Source organism: Petromyzon marinus, chromosome 62, assembly GCF_048934315.1.
Source record: "Petromyzon marinus isolate PM22_M1 ecotype Great Lakes invasive population chromosome 62, UKy_Petmar_22M1.pri1.0, whole genome shotgun sequence".
Taxonomy (NCBI): domain Eukaryota; kingdom Metazoa; phylum Chordata; class Hyperoartia; order Petromyzontiformes; family Petromyzontidae; genus Petromyzon; species Petromyzon marinus.
This window is the reverse complement of record NC_133728.1, coordinates 4,657,244-4,674,623: the sequence shown is the minus strand read 5'-3', so window position 1 is coordinate 4,674,623 and position 17,380 is coordinate 4,657,244. Positions and strand designations below refer to the sequence as shown.

Sequence of the window (17,380 nt, the reverse complement as noted above, 5' to 3'; positions counted from 1 at the left end):
CGGTGAGTGTGACGGAGGACGAGAGTGAGTGTGTTGGTGAGTGTGTTGGTGAGTGTGTTGGTGAGTGTGTTGGTGTGTTGGTGAGTGTGTTGGTGAGTGTGTTGGTGTGTTGGTGAGTGTGTTGGTGTGTTGGTGAGTGTGTTGGTGAGCGAGCCTCACTCACAGTGCACGGTGAGTGTGACGGAGGAGGAGAGTGAGTGTGTTGGTGAGTGTGTTGGTGAGCCTCACTCACAGTGCACGGTGAGTGTGACGGAGGAGGAGAGTGAGTGTGTTGGTGAGTGTGTTGGTGAGCCTCACTCACAGTGCACGGTGAGCGTGACGGAGGAGGAGAGTGAGTGTGTTGGTGAGCGTGTTGGTGAGTGTGTTGGTGAGTGTGTTGGTGAGCCTCACTCACAGTGCACTGTGAGTGTGACGGAGGAGGAGAGTGAGTGTGTTGGTGAGTGTGTTGGTGAGTGTGTTGGTGAGCCTCACTCACAGTGCACGGTGAGTGTGACGGAGGACGAGAGTGAGTGTGTTGGTGAGTGTGTTGGTGAGTGTGTTGGTGAGCCTCACTCACAGTGCACGGTGAGTGTGACGGAGGAGGAGAGTGAGTGTGTTGGTGAGCGAGTTGGTGAGCCTCACTCACAGTGCACGGTGAGTGTGACGGAGGACGAGAGTGAGTGTGTTGGTGAGTGTGTTGGTGAGTGTGTTGGTGAGTGTGTTGGTGTGTTGGTGAGTGTGTTGGTGAGTGTGTTGGTGTGTTGGTGAGTGTGTTGGTGTGTTGGTGAGTGTGTTGGTGAGCGAGCCTCACTCACAGTGCACGGTGAGTGTGACGGAGGAGGAGAGTGAGTGTGTTGGTGAGTGTGTTGGTGAGCCTCACTCACAGTGCACGGTGAGTGTGACGGAGGAGGAGAGTGAGTGTGTTGGTGAGTGTGTTGGTGAGCCTCACTCACAGTGCACGGTGAGCGTGACGGAGGAGGAGAGTGAGTGTGTTGGTGAGTGTGTTGGTGAGTGTGTTGGTGAGTGTGTTGGTGTGTTGGTGAGTGTGTTGGTGAGTGTGTTGGTGTGTTGGTGAGTGTGTTGGTGTGTTGGTGAGTGTGTTGGTGAGCGAGCCTCACTCACAGTGCACGGTGTGTGTGACGGAGGAGGAGAGTGAGTGTGTTGGTGAGTGTGTTGGTGAGTGAGTGTGTTGGTGAGTGTGTTGGTGAGTGTGTTGGTGAGTGATCCTCACTCACAGTGCACGGTGAGTGTGACGGAGGAGGAGAGTGAGTGTGTTGGTGAGTGTGTTGGTGAGTGTGTTGGTGTGTTGGTGAGTGTGTTGGTGAGTGTGTTGGTGAGTGTGTTGGTGTGTTGGTGAGTGTGTTGGTGAGTGTGTTGGTGAGTGAGCCTCACTCACAGTGCACGGTGAGCGTGACGGAGGAGGAGAGTGAGTGTGTTGGTGAGTGTGTTGGTGTGTTGGTGAGTGTGTTGGTGAGTGTGTTGGTGAGTGAGTGTGTTGGTGAGTGTGTTGGTGAGCCTCACTCACAGTGCACGGTGAGTGTGACGGAGGAGGAGAGTGAGTGTGTTGGTGAGTGTGTTGGTGAGTGTGTTGGTGTGTTGGTGAGTGTGTTGGTGAGCCTCACTCACAGTGCACGGTGAGTGTGACGGAGGAGGAGAGTGAGTGTGTTGGTGAGTGTGTTGGTGAGTGTGTTGGTGAGCCTCACTCACAGTGCACGGTGAGTGTGACGGAGGACGAGAGTGAGTGTGTTGGTGAGTGTGTTGGTGAGTGTGTTGGTGAGTGTGTTGGTGAGTGTGTTGGTGAGTGTGTTGGTGAGTGAGCCTCACTCACAGTGCACGGTGAGTGTGACGGAGGAGGAGAGTGAGTGTGTTGGTGAGTGTGTTGGTGTGTTGGTGAGTGTGTTGGTGAGTGTGTTGGTGAGTGTGTTGGTGAGTGAGCCTCACTCACAGTGCACGGTGAGCGTGACGGAGGAGGAGAGTGAGTGTGTTGGTGAGTGTGTTGGTGAGTGTGTTGGTGAGTGTGTTGGTGAGTGTGTTGGTGAGTGTGTTGGTGAGTGAGCCTCACTCACAGTGCACGGTGAGCGTGACGGAGGAGGAGAGTGAGTGTGTTGGTGAGTGAGTTGGTGAGTGTGTTGGTGTGTTGGTGAGTGTGTTGGTGAGTGAGCCTCACTCACAGTGCACGGTGAGTGTGACGGAGGACGAGAGTGAGTGTGTTGGTGAGTGAATGTGTTGGTGAGTGTATTGGTGTGTTGGTGAGTGTGTTGGTGTGTTGGTGAGTGTGTTGGTGAGTGTGTTGGTGAGTGAGTGTGTTGGTGAGTGTGTTGGTGAGTGAGTTGGTGAGTGTGTTGGTGTGTTGGTGAGTGTGTTGGTGAGTGTGTTGGTGTGTTGGTGAGTGTGTTGGTGTGTTGGTGAGTGTGTTGGTGAGCGAGCCTCACTCACAGTGCACGGTGAGTGTGACGGAGGAGGAGAGTGAGTGTGTTGGTGAGTGTGTTGGTGAGCCTCACTCACAGTGCACGGTGAGTGTGACGGAGGAGGAGAGTGAGTGTGTTGGTGAGTGTGTTGGTGTGTTGGTGAGTGTGTTGGTGAGTGTGTTGGTGAGCCTCACTCACAGTGCACGGTGAGCGTGACGGAGGAGGAGAGTGAGTGTGTTGGTGAGTGTGTTGGTGAGTGTGTTGGTGAGTGTGTTGGTGTGTTGGTGAGTGTGTTGGTGAGTGTGTTGGTGTGTTGGTGAGTGTGTTGGTGTGTTGGTGAGTGTGTTGGTGAGCGAGCCTCACTCACAGTGCACGGTGTGTGTGACGGAGGAGGAGAGTGAGTGTGTTGGTGAGTGTGTTGGTGAGTGAGTGTGTTGGTGAGTGTGTTGGTGAGTGTGTTGGTGAGTGATCCTCACTCACAGTGCACGGTGAGTGTGACGGAGGAGGAGAGTGAGTGTGTTGGTGAGTGTGTTGGTGAGTGTGTTGGTGTGTTGGTGAGTGTGTTGGTGAGTGTGTTGGTGAGTGTGTTGGTGTGTTGGTGAGTGTGTTGGTGAGTGTGTTGGTGAGTGAGCCTCACTCACAGTGCACGGTGAGCGTGACGGAGGAGGAGAGTGAGTGTGTTGGTGAGTGTGTTGGTGTGTTGGTGAGTGTGTTGGTGAGTGTGTTGGTGAGTGAGTGTGTTGGTGAGTGTGTTGGTGAGCCTCACTCACAGTGCACGGTGAGTGTGACGGAGGAGGAGAGTGAGTGTGTTGGTGAGTGTGTTGGTGAGTGTGTTGGTGTGTTGGTGAGTGTGTTGGTGAGCCTCACTCACAGTGCACGGTGAGTGTGACGGAGGAGGAGAGTGAGTGTGTTGGTGAGTGTGTTGGTGAGTGTGTTGGTGAGCCTCACTCACAGTGCACGGTGAGTGTGACGGAGGACGAGAGTGAGTGTGTTGGTGAGTGTGTTGGTGAGTGTGTTGGTGAGTGTGTTGGTGAGTGTGTTGGTGAGTGTGTTGGTGAGTGAGCCTCACTCACAGTGCACGGTGAGTGTGACGGAGGAGGAGAGTGAGTGTGTTGGTGAGTGTGTTGGTGTGTTGGTGAGTGTGTTGGTGAGTGTGTTGGTGAGTGTGTTGGTGAGTGAGCCTCACTCACAGTGCACGGTGAGCGTGACGGAGGAGGAGAGTGAGTGTGTTGGTGAGTGTGTTGGTGAGTGTGTTGGTGAGTGTGTTGGTGAGTGTGTTGGTGAGTGTGTTGGTGAGTGAGCCTCACTCACAGTGCACGGTGAGCGTGACGGAGGAGGAGTGTGAGTGTGTTGGTGAGTGAGTTGGTGAGTGTGTTGGTGTGTTGGTGAGTGTGTTGGTGAGTGAGCCTCACTCACAGTGCACGGTGAGTGTGACGGAGGACGAGAGTGAGTGTGTTGGTGAGTGAGTGTGTTGGTGAGTGTATTGGTGTGTTGGTGAGTGTGTTGGTGTGTTGGTGAGTGTGTTGGTGAGTGTGTTGGTGAGTGAGTGTGTTGGTGAGTGTGTTGGTGAGTGAGTTGGTGAGTGTGTTGGTGTGTTGGTGAGTGTGTTGGTGAGCCTCACTCACAGTGCACGGTGAGCGTGACGGAGGAGGAGAGTGAGTGTGTTGGTGAGTGTGTTGGTGAGTGTGTTGGTGAGTGAGTGTGTTGGTGAGTGTGTTGGTGAGTGTGTTGGTGTGTTGGTGAGTGTGTTGGTGGGTGTGTTGGTGAGTGAGTGTGTTGGTGAGTGTGTTGGTGAGCCTCACTCACAGTGCACGGTGAGTGTGACGGAGGAGGAGAGTGAGTGTGTTGGTGAGTGTGTTGGTGAGTGTGTTGGTGAGTGTGTTGGTGAGTGAGTGTGTTGGTGAGTGTGTTGGTGAGCCTCACTCACAGTGCACGGTGAGCGTGACGGAGGAGGAGAGTGAGTGTGTTGGTGAGTGTGTTGGTGAGTGTGTTGGTGAGTGTGTTGGTGAGTGTGTTGGTGAGTGTGTTGGTGAGTGAGCCTCACTCACAGTGCACGGTGAGCGTGACGGAGGAGGAGTGTGAGTGTGTTGGTGAGTGAGTTGGTGAGTGTGTTGGTGTGTTGGTGAGTGTGTTGGTGAGTGAGCCTCACTCACAGTGCACGGTGAGTGTGACGGAGGACGAGAGTGAGTGTGTTGGTGAGTGAGTGTGTTGGTGAGTGTATTGGTGTGTTGGTGAGTGTGTTGGTGTGTTGGTGAGTGTGTTGGTGAGTGTGTTGGTGAGTGAGTGTGTTGGTGAGTGTGTTGGTGAGTGAGTTGGTGAGTGTGTTGGTGTGTTGGTGAGTGTGTTGGTGAGCCTCACTCACAGTGCACGGTGAGCGTGACGGAGGAGGAGAGTGAGTCCTGCAGCGCCTCGTGCGTCACTTCGCAGGTGAGCCGTGCCTGGTCCAGGTCACGCGTGGCCCGGAACGCCACGCGTGACGTCACGGCGAAGGTCCGCCCCCCCCACGCCGCCTCCGATACACGCTCCTCCACCGCACCTACGGACCAACGTCGCCATCGTCGGCGCGTTCTCGTCATCCACGTCGTCAACGTCGTCATCATCCACGTCGTCAACGTCGTCATCGTCAACGTCGTCAACACCATCATCGTCGTCAACGTCGTCATCATCCACGTCGTCAACGTCGTCATCATCCACGTCGTCAACGTCATCGTCAACGTCTTCGTCAACGTCGTCATCCACGTCGTCGTCGTGAACGTCGTCATCAACGTCGTCATCCACGTCGTCGTCATCAACGTCGTCATCCACGTCGTCGTCGTGAACGTCGTCATCAACGTCGTCATCCACGTCGTCGTCATCAACGTCGTCATCAATGTCGTCGTCAACGTCGTCGTCAACGTCTCCACATTGTCATCATGGTCGTCGTCGTCGTCATCGTCAACGTCGTCATCACCATCATCGTCCACATCGTCAATCACATCGTCATCATCATCGCATACCAGGTGAGTGATCAGGGGAAATGGCTCATTGATTGGGTGGGTAGGCGAGTGAGCGGGTGAGCGTGCGGGTGAGTGCACGGGTACGCTGTGAAGTGAGCGGGCGGGTGAGCGGCGTTGCGGGTGAGTGTGCGTATGGGTGAGCGTGTGGGTGAGCGAGCGTGTGGGTGAGCGAGCGTGTGGGTGAGCGAGCGTGTGGGTGAGTGAGCGTGTGGGTGAGCGAGCGTGTGGGTGAGCGAGCATGTGGGCGAGCGTGTGGGCGAGCGTGTGGGCGAGCGTGTGGGCGAACGTGTGGGCGAGTGAGCGTGTGAGCGAGCGTGTGGGCGAGTCAGCGTGTGGGTGAGTGTGTGGGTGAGTGAGCGTGTGGGCGAGCGAGCGTGTGGGCGTGTGTGTGAGCGAGCGTGTGGGCGAGCGAGCGTGTGGGCGAGCGAGCGTGTGGGCGAGCGTGTGGGCGAGCGTACCGGAGAGCGACTTGCCGTCACGCAGCCAGCTGAGCCTCGCTGCCGGCTTGCTGCCGGCCGTGGAGCACAGCAGGGAGACGGGGGCCCCCTCCACCACGGGGGACTCGTACCCCCCAATCACGGGGTCCTCGGGGACCGCTGGGGGGGGGGGGGAGCGAGGCAGGCCGCTGTTACTAGGCGACGAGTCGCATCGGTTACCCAGCAACCGTTACCCAGCAACCGTTACCCAGCAACCGGTTATGCCGGTAAAATAGCGACCGGCCGCAGCCGTTACCGGGGGGGACCGTTGCCGAGCAACCGGTTACGTTGGTAACCCAGAAAAAAAGTTAGGTCCGTAACCTAGCCACCGTTACCTAGCAACTGGCTCCATCTAGCAACTGGCTCCATCTGCTACCTGGCAACCAGCAACATCGGTTACCTAGCAACCGTTGGCCATCCGTTACCTAAAAACCAGTGTAACCCGGCAACCGGTTCCGCTCAAATGGCAACATCGGTTACCTAGCAACCGTTGGCCATCCGTTACCTAAAAACCAGTGTAACCTGGCAACCGGTTCCGCTCAAATGGCAACATCGGTTACCTAGCAACCGTTGGCATCCGTCGCCTAGCAACCAGCGGCATCCGTGACTGGGATATCCGACTGCGTAACAGGTTGCTGTGACCTGCTGCTGCTGCCGCTGTCGCCGCTGGGGGAGGGGAATTCCCAGCAGGGAGACTGCCCCCACCAAACTCCAGCGACTCGCACCCCAAGACGAGCGTGGTCAAGTATGGTCGCACAGGCAGCCGCCACGCCCCTCCGCCGTACCATCCAGCAGTGGAGTGGCGGGGCGCCGCCGCTACTGCGTTGGCAGTGGCGCGCAAACACCGATGACAACTCGGGAACTTCCGTGTCAACAGCAACAACAGCAGCAGCAGCAGCAGCAATTGTTTAATGGGCGACGTTTCGGGCAACGGCCCCTCCTTCATGGCTTGAACGGAGAGTCGGCAGGTCACCGGTGAAACACGCACTGCACGGGGCGGGGCCAAACACCTATAGGAATAGGTTTTAGCATTTTAACTGGCACAAAAACTGACACCTTTATTCAAGGGGATCGTGTTTGCAATAACCACAACACAAGCAGTCAAAATGCAAACAAAAAAGAGATAACTCTGATAATGATGATGGCACTGTCCTTGAATTTGATTGGTCCACACCCGAGACGGCTTTTCTTAGAGCCCTTTAGTCTCCACTGGTGTTGGAACAGAAGACGCCAAAAGGCGTACAACTCACCAACGGAGACTAGGCTCTAAAGAAAGCCGTCTCGGGTGTGGACCAATCAAATTCAAGGACAGTGCCAATATTATTATCAGTTGTCTTTTTTGTTTGCATTTTGACTGCTTGTGTTGTGGTTATTGCAAACATGATGCCTTGAATAAAGGTGTCAGTTTTTGTGCCAGCTAAAAGGGTAAAACCTATTCGTATATCTTGTTACTGGCAAAGGAGGTCTCATAATGTAAATGCTCACCCCGAGCCCTCAATACTCTGATGGTGCGTTGTTTTTGAGTTGTACGCCTTATGGTGTCATCTGGTCCAACACCAATGGAGACTAGGCTCTAAGAAAAGCTGTCTCGGGTGTGGACCAATCAAATTCAAGGACAGTGCAAATATTATTATCAGAGTTGTCTCTTTTGTTTGCATTTTGACTGCTTGTGTTGTGGTTATTGCAAACATGATCCCCTTGAATAAAGGTGTCAGTTTTTGTGCCAGTTAAAAGGGTAAAACCTATTCTTATATCTTGTTTCTGGCAAAGGAGGTCTCAGAATGTAAATGCCAGCCACCTATATTCGCTGACCCACCTCGCGATTTTTTGGTCTGTAGCGGTTGGCACCCGAATCAAGAGCCGCATGATTCACAGCGCTCTCTACGCAATCGCACGGTACGTGAAACCTGTCACCTGTTCCTGGGTAGTAAAGCGTTGTTTCGTAATTTTCCCACGCCTCAAAAGCACAGGGGGGGTGGCGGCGATTGTCATTCCCCCACAAAGCTTTGCTCTTGTGGCCTAGGACAGTGATATCTTGAGATGTACTGTTACCCACTGTCTGCGGGCGGCATAAGCAATTAGGAAATAACACTTACCACACAGGAACAAAATATAATAATTTGTTACGGAATGTATTCAACCACCCAGTCGCACGCACGCACGCACGCCCATCCGACTCGTCCACCCACGACTCACCCACCCGTCCTCCCTCACACTCGCTCACCCAGGGGAGAGAGGAGAGAGAGAGAGGAGAGAGTGTGAAGACAGTGGTGAGAGAAAGAGAGAGAGAGAGGGGGGAGGGAGATTCACCGAGAAAATAACAGCAAAAATTCGTTTTTATTCCCAGAGGTGAAACCTAAAATATCACAGATACCCCTCAACACACCCATTAAACTAAAAAGGATCCCCCCATATAGCCTGTAACAGACTGTAGGGGCAAGTGCTGTTAGCGAGTAGCAGCACCACCTATGAAGGCCGGCACGGCACACGAGGGGGTGGGTGGCCAGCACCACGCCCGGCCACCTTTGTCTCCCCAGTGGCGATGTTTACACACCACACCAGGTACTCATTTGAGGCAGGACAGGTTGGGATAATCGTCACCGGTGTTGGCCGTGAGCGGGAATCGAACCCGGGTCGCCGGGTTCGTAGCGCTAACCCGCTACACGACCGCTGCCCGTACACAAACTCACAGACACAACCGTACACACACGCTCACAAACACAACCACACGCGCACACACACACATTCAGTGTAACCCAGCCTCCGAGCAACAAGTGGACGAGTCAGTGGGCGACTAACCGGGCGAGTCGGTGTGGGTGGGAGGGCGAGTGGATGCTCGGGCGAGCGTTCGGCCGGGTGAGCGTGTAACAGCGGGGGTGAGCAAGTGGCTGGGCGAGCGAGCGGCTGGGCGAGCGAGCGGCTGGGCGAGCGAGCGGCTGGGCGAGCGAGCGGCTGGGCGGGCAAGCGGCTGGGTGAGGGAGTGGCTGGGTGAGCGAGCGGCTGGGTGAGCGAGCGTGTGGCTGGTCGAGCGGGCGGCTGGGGAAGTGAGCGTGTGGCTGGGTGAGCGAGCGACTGGGTGAGGGAGGGGCTGAGTGAGTGATTGAGTGGCTGGGTGAGCGAGCGCCTGGGTGATTGAGCGTTTAGCTGGGTGAGCGAGCGTGTGGCTGGGTGAGCGAGCGAGCGGCTGGGTGAGCGGCTAAGTGAGCAAGTGGCTGGGTGAGCGAGCGAGTGGCTGGGTGAGTGAGCGAGTGGCTGGGTGAGTGAGCGTGTGGCTGGGTGAGTGAGCGAGTGGCTGGGTGAGCAAGCGTGTGGCTGGGTGAGCGAGCAAGTGGCTGGGTGAGCGAGTGAGTGGCTAGGTGAGCGAGCGAGTGGCTGGGTGAGTGAGCGAGTGGCTGGGTGAGTGAGCGTGTGGCTGGGTGAGCGAGCGAGTGGCTGGGTGAGCAAGCGACTGGGTGAGCGAGCGAGCGGCTGGGTGAGCGAGCGACTGGGTGAGCGAGCGGCTGGGTGAGCGAGCGAGTGGCTGGGTGAGCGAGCGAGCGGCTGGGTGAGCGAGCGTGTGGCTGGGTGAGCGAGCGAGTGGCTGGGTGAGCGAGCGACTGGGTGAGCGAGTGGCTGGGCGAGCGAGCGAGCGGCTGGGTGAGCGAGCGACTGGGTGAGCGAGCGGCTGGGTGAGCGAGCGAGTGGCTGGGTGAGCGAGCGTGTGGCTGGGTGAGTGAGCAAGTGGCTGGGTGAGTGAGCGAGCGGCTGGGTGAGCGAGCGACTGGGTGAGCGAGCAACTGGGTGAGCGAGCGACTGGGTAAGTGAGCGTGTGGCTAAGTGAGCATGTGGCTGGGTGAGCGAGCGAGTGGCTGGGTGAGTGATCGAGCGGCTGGGTGAGCGAGCGGCTGGGTGAGCGAGCGAGCGGCTGGGTGAGCGAGCGAGCGACTGGGTGAGCGAGCGGCTAGGTAGGTGAGCGTGTGGCTGGGTGAGTGAGCGAGCGGCTGGGTGAGCGAGCGTGTGGCTAAGTGAGCATGTGGCTGGGTGAGCGAGCGTGTGGCTGGGTGAGCGAGCGTGTGGCTAGGTGAGCGAGCGAGTGGCTGGGTGAGCGAGCGAGTGGCTGGGTGAGCGAGTGAGTGGCTGGGTGAGCGAGCGGCTGGGTGAGCGAGCGTGTGGCTGGGTGAGCGAGCGAGCGGCTGGGTGAGCGAGCGAGCGGCTGGGTGAGCGAGCGAGTGGCTGGGTGAGCGAGCGAGTGGCTGGGTGAGCGAGCGAGTGGCTGGGTGAGCGTGTGGCTGGGTGAGCGAGCGAGTGGCTGGGTGAGCGTGTGGCTGGGTGAGCGAGCGAGTGGCTGGGTGAGCGAGCGAGTGGCTGGGTGAGCGTGTGGCTGGGTGAGCGAGCGTGTGGCTGGGTGAGCGAGCGTGTGGCTGGGCGAGCGAGCAAGTGGCTGGGTGAGCGAGCGAGTGGCTGGGTGAGCGAGCGTGTGGCTGAGTGAGCGAGCAACTGGTTGAGCGAGTGAGTGGCTGGGTGAGCGAGCGACTGGGTGAGCGAGCGAGCGGTTGGGGAAGTGAGCATGTGGCTGGGTGAGCGAGCGAGCGACTGGGCAAGCGGGCGACTCACCATAGACGGTGAGCACGGAGACAACGGTCTGCACGTCGTCCGTGAAGAGGGAGCAGCGGTAGTCGCCCTCGTCGTCCAGCGTCACGTTGTTGATGAGCACGGAGAGCTCGCTCTTGTTGGCGTGGACCAGCTCGATACGGCTATCCTTGAGAGCTGGGACACGCGGAGACATGTGGAGAAGCGCGGGGTCAATGCAGGGGCACGCAGAGACACGCAGAGACGTGTGGAGACACACGGGGACAGCTCGATACGGATATCCTTGACAGCACGGACACACGGGGATGAGCGGGTGAGAAATTGAGTGAGTGGGTGACCAAACAGGTGAGAGTGAGTGAACAGGTGAAGCAGTTGAACAGATGAGCGGGCGAGCGAGTGGCCGGGCGGTTGAACGGGTGAGTGAGCGAGCGGGCGGGTGAGCGGGCTGGGCGGTTGAACGGGTGAGCGAGTGAGTGAGCGAGTGAGTTAGCGGGCCAGGCGGTTGAACGGGTGAGTGAGCGAGCGGGCGGGTGAGCGAGTGAGTGAGCGAGTGAGTGAGCGAGTGAGTTAGCGGGCTGGGCGGTTGAACGGGTGAGTGAGCGATTGAGCGAGTGAGCGAGTGAGCGAGTGAGTTAGCGGGCTGGGCGGTTGAACAGGTGAGTGAGCGAGCGGGCGGGTGAGTGAGTGAGTAAGCGAGTGAGCGAGTGAGTGAGCGGGCCGGGCGGTTGAACGGGTGAGTGAGCGAGCGAGCCGTCACCTCGCTTGTCACCGAAGTAGACAGTCTGGCCCGCGGGGTTGGACCACTGGATGGGCGAGCCGTCGGCACGGTCGACGCGGCACGTCAGCACCACCGCGTCGCCCACGATCGCCCGCTCGTCCTGCGTCACCGGCGCCTGACTCTGTACACCTGCGAGTCACCCACGCGCCGGCAGACACACTTCCTGTTAAGCCTCAATTTATACACGGCGTCACTTCCTGTTGATTCTCAATTTATACACGGCGTCACTTCCTGTTGATCCTCAATTTACACACGGCATCACTTCCTGTTGAGCCTCAATTTACACATGGCGTCACTTCCTGTTGAGCCTCAATTTATACACGGCGTCACTTCCTGTTGATCCTCAATTTACACACGGCGTCACTTCCTGTTGAGCCTCAATTTATACACGGCGTCACTTCCTGTTGAGCCTCAATTTACACATGGCGTCACTTCCTGTTGATCCTCAATTTATACACGGCATCACTTCCTGTTGAGCCTCAATTTACACACGGCATCACTTCCTGTTGATCCTCAATTTACACACGGCGTCACTTCCTGTTGATCCTCAATTTATACACGGCATCACTTCCTGTTGAGCCTCAATTTATACACGGCATCACTTCCTGTTGATCCTCAATTTATACACGGCGTCACTTCCTGTTGATCCTCAATTTATACACGGCATCACTTCCTGTTGAGCCTCAATTTACACCCTGCATCACTTCCTGTTGATCCTCAATTTACACATGGCGTCACTTCTTGTTGATCCTAAATTTATACGCGGCGTCACTTCCTGTTGATCCTCAATTTACACACGGCATCACTTCCTGTTGATCCTCAATTTACACACGGCATCACTTCCTGTTGATCCTCAATTTACACACGGCATCACTTCCCGTTGACCCTCAATTTACACACGGCGTGACTTCCTGTTGACCCTCAATTTACACACGGCGTCACTTCCTGTTGAGCCTCAATTTATACACGGCGTCACTTCCTGTTGATCCTCAATTTATACACGGCATCACTTCCTGTTGAGCCTCAATTTACACACGGCATCACTTCCTGTTGACCCTCAATTTACACACGGCAATCACTTCCTGTTGATCCTCAATTTACACACGGCATCACTTCCTGTTGATCCTCAATTTACACACGGCGTCACTTCTTGTTGATCCTCAATTTATACGCGGCGTCACTTCCTGTTGATCCTCAATTTACACACGGCATCACTTCCTGTTGATCCTCAATTTACACACGGCATCACTTCCTGTTGATCCTCAATTTACACACGGCATCACTTCCCGTTGACCCTCAATTTACACACGGCGTGACTTCCTGTTGACCCTCAATTTACACACGGCGTCACTTCCTGTTGAGCCTCAATTTATACACGGCGTCACTTCCTGTTGATCCTCAATTTATACACGGCATCACTTCCTGTTGAGCCTCAATTTACACACGGCATCACTTCCTGTTGACCCTCAATTTACACACGGCAATCACTTCCTGTTGATCCTCAATTTACACACGGCATCACTTCCTGTTGAGCCTCAATTTATACGCGACTCACGATTAACGTGCCGCCCTTCGAACGCCCCCGATTGGCCAGGGGCGGCGCATAAATTAACCCAAGAGCCGCAGCAGCTCCTCCTCCTGCCTCTCCCCCTCTCCCCATCTTTCTTCTCTCTCCTATCCCTCTCTCAAATCTCTCTCCCTCCCACTCTCGCAACATCCATCTCCTCCTCTCCCTCAATGCCCCTCCCCCTTCCCTCCCCCTCCCCTCCCTCCCTCCGTGTGGAGCGAATGTCATTTTCCAACAAACACACAAAGGCAAAGGTCCCCCGTATAGCCTGGAACAGACATGTGGGGGCAAGTGCTGTTAGCGAGCAGCACCTATGAAGGCCGGCACGGCACACGAGGCGGTGGGTGGCCAGCACCACGCCCGGCCGCCTTTGTCTCCCCCCCGGGGACGATGTTCACACATCGCACCATCGTTGCACATTTGAGGCCGAGTCGACCTAGGGGAGGCCCAGGACCGGCTCAGACAACCGTCGCCGGTGTTGGCCGTGAGCGGGAGTCGAACCCGGCTCGCCAGGTTCGTAGCGCGGCGTAGCGCTAACCACTGCACCACCGCTCCCCACAAAGACGCAGACACGGACGTGCACCCTTGACAAGACAAAGCTCCCCCGTACAGCCTAAACAGTACGCTGGGGCAAGTGCTGTTAGCGAGCGCCTCTTAAGGCCGGGCACGTGCGCGTTCGTGACGGTGACGTCAATGGTTGCAGTGAGCATCGCATCTTCTCCTAGCGCTCTCCCCCCTATCTCCTTATCTCTCTCTCCCCCATCCCTCTCTCTCAGATCTCTCTCTCTCCCATATCACTTCATCTCTCCGTTTCCCTTCTGTCTCTGTGTGTCTCTCACTGTGTGTCTCTGTCTCTCTCTGTCTCTGTCTCTCTGTGTCTCTCTCTGTGTCTCTGTCTCTCTCTGTGTCTCTCTGTGTCTCTGTCTCTCTCTGTGTCTCTGTCTCTCTGTGTCTCTGTCTCTCTCTGTGTCTCTCTGTGTCTCTGTCTCTCTCTGTGTCTCTGTCTCTCTCTGTGTCTCTCTCTGTGCGGCTCTGTCTCTCTCTGTCTCTCTATGTGTGTCTCTCTCTGTGCCTCTCTCTGTGTGTGTCTCTCTGTGTGTCTCTCTCTGTGTGTCTCTCTCTGTGTGTGTCTCTGTGTGTCTCTCTATGTGTGTCTCTCTCTGTGTCTCTCTCTGTGCCTCTCTCTGTGTGTGTCTCTCTGTGTGTCTCTATCTCTCTCTCTGTGTGTCTCTCTCTGAGCCTCTCTCTGTGTGTCTCTCTGTGTGTCTCTCTCTGTGTCTCTCTCTGTGTGTCTCTCTGTGTGCCTCTCTCTGTGTGTGTCTCTCTCTGTGTCTCTCTCTCTGTGTCTCTCTCTCTGTGTCTCTCTGTGTGTCTCTCTCTGTGTGTGTCTCTCTCTGTCTCTCTGTGTCTCTCTCTGTGTGTCTCTCTCTGTGTCTCTCTCTGTGTGTCTCTCTCTGTGTGTCTCTCTCTGTGTGTCTCTCTCTCTGTGTGTGTCTCTCTCTCTGTGTGTCTCTCTCTCTGTGTATCTCTCTCTGTGTGTCTCTCTCTCTGTGTCTCTCTCTGTGTGTCTCTCTCTGTGTGTCTCTCTCTCTGTGTCTCTCTATCTCTGTGTCTCTCTCTGTGTGTCTCTGTCTCTCTCTCTGTGTGTCTCTCTCTCTCTGTGTCTCTGTGTGTGTCTCTCTCTCTGTGTGTCTCTCTCTGTGTGTCTCTCTCTGTGTGTGTCTCTCTCTGTGTGTCTCTCTCTGTGTCTCTCTCTCTGTGTCTCTCTCTGTGTGTCTCTGTCTCTCTCTCTGTGTCTCTGTCTCTCTGTGTGTCTCTCTGTGTGTCTCTGTGTCTCTCACTGTGTGTCTCTCTTTGTGTGTCTCTGTCTCTCTCTGTCTCTCTTTATGTGTGTCTCTCTCTGTGCCTCTGTGTGTCTCTCTCTGTGTGTCTCTCTCTCTGTGTGTCTCTCTCTGTGTGTCTCTCTCTGTATGTCTCTGTGTGTGTCTCTCTCTGTGCCTCTCTCTGTGTCTCTCTCTCTGTGTCTCTCTCTCGCTCTGTGTGTCTCTCTCTGTGTGTCTCTCTCTGTGTGTCTCTCTCTCTCTGTCTCTCTCTCTCGCTCTGTGTGTCTCTCTCTCTCTGTGTCTCTCTCTCTCTGTGTCTCTCTGTGTGTCTCTCTCTGTGTCTCGCTGTGTGTCTCTCTCTCTGTGTATCTCTCTGTGTGTCTATCTCTGTGTGTCTCTCTCTGTGTGTCTATCTCTGTGTGTCTCTCTCTGTGTGTCTCTCTCTGTGTGTCTCTCTCTGTGTGTCTCTCTCTCTCTGTCTCTCTCTCTCTCGCTCTGTGTGTCTCTCTCTCTCTCTGTCTCTCTCTCTCTCTGTGTCTCTCTGTGTGTCTGTCTCTCTCTGTGTCTCTGTCTCTCTGTGTCTCTGTCTCTCTCTGTGTCTCTCTGTGTCTCTGTCTCTCTCTGTGTCTCTGTCTCTCTCTGTGTCTCTCTCTGTGCGGCTCTGTCTCTCTCTGTCTCTCTATGTGTGTCTCTCTCTGTGCCTCTCTCTGTGTGTGTCTCTCTGTGTGTCTCTCTCTCTGTGTGTCTCTCTCTGTGTGTGTCTCTGTGTGTCTCTCTATGTGTGTCTCTCTCTGTGTCTCTCTCTGTGCCTCTCTCTGTGTGTGTCTCTCTGTGTGTCTCTGTCTCTCTCTCTGTGTGTCTCTCTCTGAGCCTCTCTCTGTGTGTCTCTCTGTGTGTCTCTCTCTGTGTCTCTCTCTGTGTGTCTCTCTGTGTGCCTCTCTCTGTGTGTCTCTCTCTCTGTGTCTCTCTCTCTGTGTCTCTCTCTCTGTGTCTCTCTGTGTGTCTCTCTCTGTGTGTGTCTCTCTCTGTCTCTCTGTGTCTCTCTCTGTGTGTCTCTCTGTGTGTCTCTCTCTGTGTGTCTCTCTCTGTGTGTCTCTCTCTGTGTGTGTCTCTCTCTGTGTGTCTCTCTCTGTGTGTGTCTCTCTCTCTCTGTGTCTCTCTCTCTGTGTATCTCTCTCTGTGTGTCTCTCTCTCTCTGTGTCTCTCTCTGTGTGTCTCTCTCTGTGTGTCTCTCTCTCTCTGTGTCTCTCTATCTCTGTGTCTCTCTCTGTGTGTCTCTGTCTCTCTCTCTGTGTGTCTCTCTCTCTCTGTGTCTCTGTGTGTGTCTCTCTCTCTGTGTGTCTCTCTCTGTGTGTCTCTCTCTGTGTGTGTCTCTCTCTGTGTGTCTCTCTCTGTGTCTCTCTCTCTGTGTCTCTCTCTGTGTGTCTCTGTCTCTCTCTCTGTGTCTCTGTCTCTCTGTGTGTCTCTCTGTGTGTCTCTGTGTCTCTCACTGTGTGTCTCTCTCTGTGTGTCTCTGTCTCTCTCTGTCTCTCTCTATGTGTGTCTCTCTCTGTGCCTCTGTGTGTCTCTCTCTGTGTGTCTCTCTCTGTGTGTCTCTCTCTGTGTGTCTCTCTCTGTATGTCTCTGTGTGTGTCTCTCTCTGTGCCTCTCTGTGTGTGTCTCTCTCTGTGCCTCTCTCTCGCTCTGTGTGTCTCTCTCTGTGTGTCTCTCTCTGTGTGTCTCTCTCTCTCTGTCTCTCTCTCTCGCTCTGTGTGTCTCTCTCTCTCTGTGTCTCTCTCTCTCTGTGTCTCTCTGTGTGTCTCTCTCTGTGTCTCGCTGTGTGTCTCTCTCTCTGTGTATCTCTCTGTGTGTCTATCTCTGTGTGTCTCTCTCTGTGTGTCTATCTCTGTGTGTCTCTCTCTGTGTGTCTCTCTCTGTGTGTCTCTCTCTCTCTCTGTCTCTCTCTCTCTCTCGCTCTGTGTGTCTCTCTCTCTCTCTGTCTCTCTCTCTCTCTCTCTGTGTCTCTCTGTGTGTCTCTCTCTGTGTCTCTCTCTGTGTCTCGCTGTGTGTCTCTCTCTCTCTGTGTATCTCTCTGTGTATCTCTGTGTGTGTCTATCTCTGTGTGTCTCTCTCTGTGTGTCTATCTCTGTGTGTCTCTCTCTCTGTGTCTCTCTCTCTATGTGTGTCTCTAACTCGGTGTGTCTCTCTCTCTCTCTGTGTCTCTGTCTCTCTGTGTCTCTCTCTCTGTGTCTCTCTGTCTCTCACTGTGTGTCTCTCTCTGTCTCTCTCTATGTGTGTCTCTCTCTGTGCCTCTGTGTGTCTCTCTCTGTGTGTCGCTCTCTGTGTGTCTCTCTCTGTATGTCTCTCTGTGTGTCTCTCTCTGTGCCTCTCTCTGTGTGTCTCTCTCTCTGTGTCTCTCTCTCGCTCTGTGTGTCTCTCTCTGTGTGTCTCTCTGTGTGTCTCTCTCTGTGTGTATCTCTCTGTGTCTCTCTCTCTCGCTCTGTGTCTCTCTCTCTCTCTCTGTGTCTCTCTCTCTCTCTGTGTCTCTCTCTCTGTGTGTCTCTCTCTGTGTCTCGCTGTGTGTCTCTCTCTCTCTGTGTATCTATCTCTGTGTGTCTCTCTCTGTGTGTCTATCTCTGTGTGTCTCTCTGTGTGTCTCTCTCTGTGTGTCTCTCTCTCTGTGTGTCTCTCTCTGTCTCTCTCTCTCTCGCTCTGTGTCTCTCTCTGTGTCTCTCTGTGTGTCTCTCTCTGTGTGTCTCTCGCTGTGTCTCTCTCTCTCTCTGTGTATCTCTCTCTGTGTATCTC

The 17,380-nt window shown here is 55.2% G+C and overlaps 1 protein-coding gene across 1 annotated transcript in view; it reads right to left on the bottom strand.

Annotated features, from left to right (window-relative positions):
* Positions 1-17,380, bottom strand: part of LOC116955904 (cell adhesion molecule 2-like) — a 70,260-nt gene that overhangs the window by 16,588 nt on the left and 36,292 nt on the right. Inside the window, exons 2-5 of the mRNA XM_076053696.1 lie at positions 11,186-11,335; positions 10,453-10,605; positions 5,842-5,979; positions 4,750-4,923 (exon numbers count right to left, since the gene is read on the bottom strand). Coding sequence (XP_075909811.1) covers positions 4,750-4,923; positions 5,842-5,979; positions 10,453-10,605; positions 11,186-11,335 — 615 coding nt within the window. The remainder of the gene's footprint in view (positions 1-4,749; positions 4,924-5,841; positions 5,980-10,452; positions 10,606-11,185; positions 11,336-17,380) is intronic.